This window comes from Grus americana, chromosome Z, assembly GCF_028858705.1.
Source record: "Grus americana isolate bGruAme1 chromosome Z, bGruAme1.mat, whole genome shotgun sequence".
NCBI classification, from domain to species: Eukaryota; Metazoa; Chordata; class Aves; order Gruiformes; family Gruidae; genus Grus; species Grus americana.
The window spans coordinates 38,375,942-38,387,004 of NC_072891.1; the positions used below are offsets into that span (position 1 = coordinate 38,375,942).

Here is an 11,063-nt window from a genome sequence, read left to right on the forward strand (position 1 = left end):
GTATTTACGGGTTCAGCTTCCTAACTCCCTTAAATACAGCCTTCTTTAAGAAGAGAGCTGTTTAAAATGTGATAATAATTGCTGAAGACCCACTGTGCCCTCTGTGCATAAATTCCCTTCTCTACTTGTCGCCAGGTATTAGGCCAAAAATTAATTTGCTTAGTTGCAAATACTGTGAATGGGAAACCATCCTGCTTAAACAGAGGACCTTTTGCCATTGTGGTCACTGTTTTTCCAGAGATTATTTTCATGTAATTGCACTAATTACAACTGGAAGTTAATACTGTATATCAGCATTAGTAGATGAAAAACATGTATAAAAATACCTTTGTATACTGTTCTGAGTGATTTGCTGCATTAAAAGTCTTTAAAAAGCCAAATTTTGTCACAGTTTCCTCCTCTGACATTGTTACTGCTTAATCCAAAAGCTTAGAGAAAAAATAGGAGCTATATCTCAGACCTCATCAGCGTGCCAAAATGCTGAGTAAAGGTTTGTCTTTTTGCTGGCATTTTTTCTTGCTTGCTATGTGATTAGGATCATTCTGGAGTTAAAAGCTATTGATTTACTAGAAGGCAATGTCGTGTTTTATATTTTCAATCCTATTGGACTGATTAAACAAAAAGACCTTTTAGCAAAATATGGAACTTTTTTTATATTGCTTACTGTACTATATTAGGATCCATATGATATACAAGGGCTCAGCATTTACAAGGACACTATTACATACAAGGTAATTAAAAATTGACCAACCTTTCCTTCAGCATCTGCTGTTGTTACCTTCTCAACCTTGTTCCTGTTTAAAAATTTCTTCACCCATTCTTCTACTTGAACATTGAACTTCATGAAAGTCACATAGCAAAAATATGCTGTCAGGAGTGTTAAGCTTTCCCACCACATGATCAAGTTATCCAGAAAAAAGATGATTAGCAAGATCAAGTCAACGATGTAAAAGGACACATCTCGAAAGAGTGGCCACCAAGTAAGGTTCAAGATCTCTCTAGAAAATAAAGCACACATTCCAATAACAAACAGGATATTGAACACAGCAGATCCCACTATTGTACCAATGCCAACATTGCTGTGGGATATAAACACTCCTATTAAAGAAGTGAAGAGTTCTGGGGCTGACCCACCAGCAGCCATGAAGGTTGCCCCTGCCACATCATCAGATATGGTCAGTTTTTCAGTGATGACAGTCAAGGAAGGAACAAAGAACTCATCGCAGACTATGGCTAAGGCTATAAACATGTAAATCATTCCAATTACATGGAGTATCACTGCTCCCTTTCTTCTCTCCTCAAGAGAGAAAAGGTCCTCGGGGTACTCTCCCTTGGCATGATCATCTGTTGCATTGTCATGCTCAGCTTTGTCTTTCGTAGAAGTGCGTGGGTCTGGAGTGCCGTTTTCATTCTGTTCAGTGAAATCCAATAGAGTTCTTTGGTGCCCATGCACCAGCTTTTGGCTATCTAGGCTGCTGGCCATCGCCATGCTATGTGGTTCCATCTTGAAAAAGGCACTAATTGAAAGAGAGAAAGTACTAATGGCCACTACACTGACAGCAAGTCCTATAATTCGTATCAGTCTCAGTTTTTTCCTAACATTCTGGTGCCGTCTGCAACCAAACAGTGGTTCCTCCAAACACCAGTCCTCTAAGACACCAGCAACAGTTTTTTTCTGAAGAGCCATTTTGTGTTCTGTGCGAGATGCTGAGGGAGTCAGATGGATTGTTCCTTCATACTGTTGTCTAGCTTTGAAGTTAGAAGTGCTTTAAGAGTTTTCACAGAATCAAGTACTTTTACTCTTCATAGGAAGTATTTTCTTCATTCATCTTAAAAGGACAAACAGGTATTATTAATATTAGTGAAACAACATGCGATTAAAGCTTCTAAAAAGCATTTTACAGACTAGGTTAAATTCAGAATTTAAAGCAGAATATTACCAACTGTAATATAAAACCCTGTCACATCCCATCAGACACAGCAACAATACGTTTGTTTCAGCAGTAACCCCGCTGATAAGAGTCTACCAATACTCGGATCATTTTATACCTCTCATAAGCCTCTGAACCACTGCTCTCCTCAGCTGCTGACAAAAAATTCTAGTGCAAGGTAAAAATTGTTCCCAAATGTTGTGCAAAAATGAAGAAACTACTATTTTAATAGACACACCAAAGATTATTACCCTCCGTAATTACTTTCCACCATGATCATGTAACCTCCAAATCCCAAATGCAGTGGCAATAATGTATGAAAAAAGCAATCAAAGTGCTAACAAGCATCTAATCAGACCTTTAGGCAGCTGAGGCAGTATTAATTGAAATGTTACGTGTGCATAGAGCAACAGTCATTGATATGTAGGTAAAACACTATGCCATTGGAACACGCTCAAAATGAAGATCTAACACATCCACAGTTTTTTTTATTTCCTCTGCAAAATCGACTCAAGTTTACACAGAGAACTCAGCTTGCTTCTGATCAGACCTAGGACACTAGCTTGGACTAGCTAACACAAAATTTTCATTCACCTCTTTTGTTTCAATTTATGTCACAGATTCACCTATAAATGTAGGAAGTTACTAACAATACTTATGGGGTAAGGATCTTTTAAAAGTGCCTCTCCTACAGATCCTTAAGAAAATAGTTTAAATTTACACAAGGGTTGATCCTGAAAAAAATGAAATGGTGAGAACAAATTAAACTATGTGAGAAGGACTATACATGTATGCCAGAGCTGAGCCTACCAGACCAACAGCACTTTTAAAACAGGGAAGAAAACCACTATATAATAACAAGTGCTTTGGTTACTGAATTTGAAGAATATACGTAAAGTAGAAATTAGTTACATATGCATTATGCACAGTAGGCTGCATTTTGTATGACACACAATGTAAAATAATTTCTAAATAAAATTGGTTATTAGTCCTTACTATTACAGTCAAAAAATACTTTGTTACACCACTTATTCAGATCATTTATAATAACAGCTGAATACTGAACAATCTATTTCTTAATCAGTAAATATTGATTTTGTATTCTCAGATACAGAATTACAACTATTACATGCAGTTATCTGCATAAAAGTTAAGTCACGTGCAGTTTCTCCTGATCTTTACGAGCAGCTTCCATACTAAGAATATGTCATAGAGACACACTCTATCTGCAAGACACAGCACAACAGCGGAGATATTTTATTCTTGCCTTAGAGTTACTGCTCACCGGACTGCCATAAAAACATTAAGCAGGAAAGATACCGGAACGGCACTACCGCCACTGCGCGCAATTTACGGCGGATGGGCTGATCACCCCACGCCGTTATCAATCACGCGAATAAGAGAAGCGCCCGGACCGTCCCCTACCCTGAAACTCACGCAGCGGCTGCCAGCCAGACCGCTCCCGACACCGCCTCCCCGGCCCGCCCGCCGCGGACCCCAGCCCCCGGCGGAGCGCAGCCCCCCCAGCGCCCCGTAGCCCCATCCTCCCCGTCCCCCCGCGGAGATGCCGCAGAACCTCGCCTAACTCAGCCCAAGTTCGCACCGCTCTGCTCCGCACCGCACAAACTTTTTTCCTCTCCGAAAGGGAAGCGGGTCCAGCTCCGCAGAGCCCCCAAGCCCCAACAGCGGAAAGCCGCGGAGGCACTGACTGACCGGCTGGCTGCGGGCACAGGGCACCCCCTCAGCAGCCGGGTACCACCCATGGGGGCGGGCATTTGGGGAGGGGAGACGCCGCAGCCCAACCCCCGCCCGCGCAAACGGGCGACGCTCACCGGGAGGTGCGCTGCGCTGCGCGCCGGCCCGCGGGCGCTGAGCAGGGGCACGGACGCGGACACGGACACAGGCGGCCACCTCCACGGCCCCTTGCCGCGCCGCCTGCGGCGGCCGCGGGATCCGCTCCGCACCGCACCGCCCCGCACCGCCCCGCGCAGGCGGGGCAGGCAGCGGCCCGCCCCCGCCCAGGGCCGCCGGGGGTGTCACTGCGTACAGCAGCAGCCCCCCAGCCGCCCCGACACCCCTCCGCGCTTTCACAGGTAGTTTGGTTAGTGGCAAAACAAGGGGGGTATGGATTTTTATTTTTTTTTCTTTCTCCCTTTGTCTTGAGTTAGCTGGTACAGATTAATTGAGGTAAAATTCAGTGCTTCTAGGGAAGATAATAAATAAGCCTCGAGGAATGGGGTAACTTTAAAAAGGAGAGGTCTTCCGATTGAAATATTATTTATTCCAAATGTTTTCTGAAGGGAAATCAGGAAATGAAAGAAAAGGGCATTGCATTTTGATTTTAAGGAAGGCAACATGTCCACTATAAAGTTATTAATTGTCATTAATTTACTCATGAACAGAAATTTCTTCAAACTGCATTTCAAAGTTGTCACAGAGAACAATAAAGATGCACTGAACACCCTAGAAAACGGGAAGTTCATAGCCAGAACTGTCCCTTTCTATTTTGGTCTCCACCTTTCAACATAGGTATTTCCCCAATAAATTGTTCTTTGTTAAGTAATTGCTTCAGTACTCAAATGCAATGGAACCATTACAATGCAGCTCTATCATAGCTAATTCCTGGTGCTACATGCTGTAGATCCACTAGAGTATACAGGTGCTGCTCTTCTGAAATACCACTTGCACTCCTACTGTATATCATTGTTGGAGAAACCCACATGGCAATCCGTGGATACACTGAAGTAATCTAGTGTAGGAGGGCCAACGCTGCAGGAAGACCCTCACTGGATCAGGGCAGTTGGGAAAGACCTCCATGCGGAATCCCTGAAAAATGCAGAGCCCAGGCGAGAGCAGAAAGATTCAGACAGGTTGGATGGAGCAGATGGGATAGCGATTGAGATCTGGGAAGAGTTTGGTAAACAGCTCACTATCACTGCTCTGCTTTCAGTGATATCCATTTCACATTCTGAAAAAGTTTGCTGTAAATGGTAAACTTTCAGTCTCTTTGGGCTAAAGAATGACTGATTTTTACAACTTCTACCTTCTTCATTTTGAACTCTGATGTCATCACGTGACAAACGGAAAATAACTTACTCAGTGCTTCATGAAGAATACAAGCTTGTTAGAGTTTTTATCAAGTGATAAAACATGGACATTGTAAGTATCTTGAAAGTCATTCTTTGGATATCATGTGAAGTGAGGATTATCTGGGTAGACCTGGGGTGCGTTGTTTATTTGCATCTCCACGCTGGCAGTTTGCAGCACGTTGGTGTTGGTTTGAAACCCATCAGTTCTTATGAGATGGCAAAACCAGATACACTAAAACACAATAGGCATCTTAGAGACTATGTGGACATGCAAGAGATGCAAAAGGTTCAGAAGATATTTCCAAAACTTCAACAATTTCCAGTGAGAGCTATGACCAATTTGCACAAAGTGCCCTTCACAGCCAGAGTTTGTGCAGGTGATTCACATTTATTTCACATTACACATTGGGAGGTTCTCATTAGTGGTTTACAGCTGATAGATGGTGCCTGTTGATTATCCAGACTTGGATTGTTGAGGCTCAGGATGATGCAAAGAGACATGTGGATATTGTTTTAACCATCCTTCTAGAGCTACCACATAGATAAGAATTAGTTAAAATGCAGATTTACTGTCTGTATCCGTATATGCACAATGCAGATGAAGTGGCTACATCTCAAATATCCAACCTGTACCTGCTGTACAGTGATGACAGGGATTAAAGGCAAGCATGTTTATATGATTCCTTGTGGCTGTTGTATTGTTGGCTTGTAGTCTGTGAAAAGTGGCCACTTGAAAAAGGTACAAAAGATGTTTTTCACAGCTTCACAGATGGCCAGAGGCAGGCTGGGATATGTCTGTAGTACTCCAACTTCTATCAATTTCTGAAATAAAAGTGGAAGCAGGTGAGTTTTGTGAGTGACCACAGGGAGAATATGTAGAACCCCCCCATAAGTACGTTATAATATCCCCTAGCATTACATTATCTACTAACCAAAAGTCCATGTATTTGAATTGTAATATCCATCTGTTTCTCTGTACTTGCAATAATTTTTCTCCCAACAATAACCATGTATTGCAAGCCAAGGACAATAAAATATGTAACAAGAATGATGTGGCTCACAGATGGGTATCTCTACCAATAACTTAAGCATTTTCAATTAGCTGACCTGTTGTGGTGGGTTGACCCTGGCTGGGGGCCAGGTGCCCACCAGAGCCACTCTATCACTCCCCTCATTCACCAAACAGGGGAGAAAAGGTACAGCAAAAAGCCTATGGGTTGAGATAAGGACAGGGAGAGATCCCTCACTAATTATCGTCACGAGCAAAACAGACCAAACTTAGAGAGGAAATTCATCTAATTTATTACTAAGCAAAACAGAGTAGAGGAATGAGAAATAAAATCAACTCTTAAAACACTTCCCCCCACCCCTCCCATTTTCCCGGGCTCAACTTCACTCCTGGCTTCAACCTCCGCCCCCCTCAGCGGCACAGGGGGACGGGGAATGGGGGTTACGGTCAGTTCATCTCATGTTGTTTCTGCCGCTTCTTCATCCTCAGGGGGAGGACTCCTCTCATTGTTCCCCTGCTCCAGCATGGAGTCCCTCTCACGGGGTGCAGACCTTCAGGAGAAAACTGCTCCACCGTGGGTCCCCCACGGGGTCACAAGTCCTGCCAGCAAACCTGCCCTGGCATGGGCTCCTCTCTCCACAGGTCCACAGGTCCTGCCAGGAGCTTGCTGCAACGCAGGCTTCCCCCAGGGCCACAGCCTCCTTCAGGTGCCTCCACCTGCTCCAGCATGGGGTCCTCCACAGGCTGCAGGTGGAATCTCTACACCCCCTCATCCTTCCTCCATGGGCTGCAGGGGGACAGCCTGCTTCACCATGGCCTTCACCACGGGCTGCAGGGGGATCTCTGCTTCGGCGCCTGGAGCACCTCCTCCCCCTCCATCTGCACTGACCTTGGTGTCTGCAGAGTTTCTTACATCTTCTCACTCCTCTCTCCGGCTGCAAAAGCTCTCTCTAACTGTTTTTTTCCCTTCTTAAATATGTTATCACAGAGGCGCTGATTGGCTTGGCCTTGGCCAGCGGCGGGTCCATCTTGGAGCCGGCTGGCATTGGCTCTATCAGACACAGGGGGAGCTTCTAGCAGCTTCTCACAGAAGCCTCCCCTGTAGCCCCCACCCCCGCTACCAAAACCTTGCCATGCAAACCCAACACACCTGTTCTCACATAAATGCTGCATAATAATGATGACAGAATCAAAAAAGCACAGTTAAATTAGTGTGAGAAGGATAACTAACAATAAAATAAATTCCATACTTTTCTCACAAAATTAAATGTTAGAGCATATCCTGGTTAAATACAGAATAATTAGATTATTTGAATGAAACAGTGTTTGGTTTACATCTGGTTCAATGTTTCTCTTAAGTGAGGAGAGGAGACATCTGCTAAGTCCTTGGATTCTGCATCTACACATTTGTATATATGACTAGGCTTTCATTTTTACATATGCTGAATATGTAGTTTTTAATAGCTCATATGTAGTTTACTGCACCATGTATGATGAGCTCTCTAAAATCATAAGTGACTGTTCTTCACCACTTCCTATTTCCAGGAAGCTCCATGAAGTAGAACTTTACTTTTTTTTTTTTTTTTTTTTTACAGTATTTCTGTTTTGGCTCTTCTCTTGCTGTTGTAAACCTTCAACTTGATAAAAACAAGCACAGAAGTGTCTTTTGTGCAGGAGAGGGAAGGAGGAGCCAAATGAAAAATCCTGAATGACAATATCTCTAAGTACCACAGCAGTACCTTCTAAAGCTGGAAGATAAAGCTGACAAGGAGGTTACCATGACTACAGAGGCGGCATATTTGAATGAAAATTGATGTTAAGCTTTTAAATGCTAATTGCAGCTGGGGACAGGTGACATTTGAAATATCAAAATTATTTCAACACTTTGCAATGTATAACAAGTGAAAGAGCGTGAAAAAGATGACAACATAGAGTTAAACACTGATACAGTCTTTGTCATTAAAGTATGTTACATCATTTACTTGTTTGCAGTAATAAGCAAATATATTGCATATAAATCACAGTGCCTGAGGGACAGAAACTGTTTATATTACCCAAGTAATTCCTGAGGAATATATGGAGCAAAATTAAACAGGCTTCTTTAAATAAACTACAATATCAGGTTTCCAGCAGCCTGCATTAAAGAGGCTATTAAAACTTAATATTCAGAAACTACTTTAAATTCTCAGTGATGACTACATCTTACAAGTGCCTGAAGTTAGAAATGTTTCTTATCTCCACTCCATATACTGGGAAATAAAACATACGCAATGGTACAGAGTCCTCATTAGAGTCAAAACTGTAAGCTAAAATGGCATGTAGACCAGTATCACTGTGTAACTACTGCAATTTGCTGTCACACCAACATCTAACCAGACTTAGGGCTTTAGCTGTAAAAGATGCAAAAGATGTGCTTTGCCTTCAACTGCAAGCATCGGCTTACTATTAAGCCTCAAAGTTCATCTGATATTTCTGTTTCACTTGCAGTGGGTTAAATTCTACTTGCTAACACATGCCTTTTGAAACAGTCTTGATACCATTACTATAAGTCATGATCAGCTGTAATGCAAATTTACATTTTGTAACAAATTATTGATTTTAAGAGCTTGGAGAGTTTTTGAGGTGGTGGTTTGGTTTTTTTTTTTATATATATAAGATGAGACATCTGGGGGCTTTACTTGTGTTCTGCATAGTTACAATGAGCACTGTAAATGTCTTCATTAAGGAGGTTAAAGCTGTCTGGTTTTTTGTTTCCAGTTTCTGCCAGTGAACACAGTGACAGGAAAACAAATTGAGTATACCTTTAAAAGACAAAAGCTTTTTTGGCCATGTTTGCAGAACACTAAATAACATGCTTTTCTAATGTAATGTTTAAAATACTAATTAGACATATGGCAATTGTATGTCATCGTAGCACACCAGTCTTTAAAGGACAATCTCTTTCAATGACAGTACAAATATTCCTCCTCTTTACCTAGGCTTGAGAGGTCCATATCAGAGTAGAACCACCACAGCCTAACACCTAGTGATATGACAGAAAAAAATACTGTATGGCATATCATCATTGAAATCCACTTAAAAATCTGGGTATATTATATCCAGATGATTATTTTTATTTACAGGGTAATTGCACTTTCCAAAAAACAGCAGGATGGAGCAACATGACTTTCTCTTTCAGATGACTTTCTCTTTCAGACATGATAATTTGCTCCTCTGAAGCTCCTTGTATCTAAGTGATGTAAAGTAACCCCAGTGAGCTGCCCTGAAGTCAACGGGAGTGCTTATTTTGCTATAATCTGTGGTCTACCAGCCTCATTTATAAGAGCACCTGCAAGCTGGTAAGTCAGCAGCCTAAGGAAAAATTGTTGGTTTGGTGGATGAGCTCCAACATCCTTGCCAATTTCCCAGCAGTTTCACGTATCACGTTGCTTGGAGCCTCAGCTTGAAACCCTCTGCTCCCTGTGACTTGCAACACTTAGGAGTGCCTCAGGGATAGAGGTCAAACTTGATATTAGCTACAACTCGGATTTCTTACACAATTTATTTCTGACTAGGCCATTGTCCAGGCAGAGCTGGAGGGAAATGTCTCCCACTGACCCTACTCCTCTCACAAATTAAATTATCTTTGTTGCTATACCATCACACAGTAATTACCTTTTTTCTTCCTTTTCTCTATCCTTATGTTCAGCCTTCTCATATTCCTTGCACTTGATGAATTACAAGCTATTTGTCTTCATCTCAGCGGTAATCTAGTTTTCCAGTAATCTCCTCCACCCTTGTGGAATATTTCAGGGAAATAAATACAAGGTAAAAATTGTTCTCAAATATTGAAACGTGAACTGGTGAGAATTTATGAAATAAGTGTTACAATCTGCTGATTAACTAATATGCACAGAGCTGGTCTGCAGAGAAGGCAGAGTGAAAAAGATGACAAAAACATTTTAGGACTGAAGTCAATATAAACCCCTTGACATTTCCAATGAAAGGAAAGGAAAGTCACGGAGTCATTTCCCTTTTACTTTGTTAGGTCCTTGTGTGCACAGTACCAATTAGCATTGCTCAGTTAGTCCTGCATACAGGCACTGAAAGTGCTTCTACCATGGGCGTGTTTTCATAGAATGGTTTTAGTCCAGGTCAATAGACCACACATCCCATCTATCATCAGAGTTTCGAAATTTTCAGTGGTTGCAATAGAAACAAAAATCTTTCAAAGAATAGCTGACATATTAGGCTTTGTCATTGGTAGTGGTCACAGCACTGAGTCATGCTATATTGAATTTTAGAGTAAGATCAAAAGAATGGTTTAAAGCAGCACCACAAAATTAGTCCCATCAACTGAAAAAAACCAGACCTTTCAAACTAATAAGAAAATCTGGATTCAGAACATAAAAGGAAAATTGGAACCGTAATAAATGGATGTTTTGAGAGGCTTTCAGAACACAAGATACCCAGGTTTTTTAAATGGAAAACCTATCACAAACTAAATAATTCAAGTATGTCTAATCTTCCTGCATTCATTAAGAGCTTTTTGCAGAAATTCATCCCAAAACCTAGCCAAATTTCCCAAGCTTACAAACCTGTATTCAGTAGGATAATTCTGATCGCAGATGAAGTGCAATGATCTTTTTGGTAGCTTTTTTAAGAATCAGACAAACAAACCAGACCAACATAGTTCAAGAGAAACAGCAAAGAATTATTTCTACAGTTGAGATTTAAGAGGAAATATAATAAGGGGATCTGGAATTAACCATACGAGGTTGTTGGGGTTTTTTAAATACATCTTGATAATGATGCAGTTTAATGTGCAGGCTAAGATAGGAATAAACAAATGAGACATAATTTAGAAGGTGGCTTAAATATTCAAAAAACTCAAATGCATCATCCATTAGACATTCTAAAGGTCACTGTAATATGTTCATTACATTAAGAACAATTTAAGAAGACAGCTGCAATTACTTGATCTGGGTTTTTTCCAGAAATGTGATCCTTAATGGTGAGAACCTCTGCTCTATGTCAGATCTAAAAGATGTTGAC

At 41.4% G+C, this 11,063-nt stretch overlaps 1 protein-coding gene across 6 annotated transcripts in view; it reads right to left on the reverse strand.

Moving 5' to 3' along the window:
- Positions 1 to 3,881, reverse strand: part of SLC24A2 (solute carrier family 24 member 2) — a 122,009-nt gene extending 118,128 nt beyond the window's left edge. For 3 of the 6 annotated variants that reach the window (XM_054809396.1, XM_054809399.1, XM_054809393.1), the window contains exons 1-2: positions 3,535 to 3,666; positions 752 to 1,829 (exon numbers count right to left, since the gene is read on the reverse strand). In XM_054809396.1, coding sequence (XP_054665371.1) covers positions 752 to 1,687 — 936 coding nt within the window. In that variant the 5' untranslated portion in view covers positions 1,688 to 1,829; positions 3,535 to 3,666. Of the gene's footprint in view, positions 1 to 751; positions 1,830 to 3,534; positions 3,667 to 3,763 lie in introns of those variants that run through there. The other 3 variants (XM_054809397.1, XM_054809394.1, XM_054809395.1) reach the window with 2 other exon arrangements.
- Between the last annotated feature and the right edge of the window lie 7,182 nt (positions 3,882 to 11,063).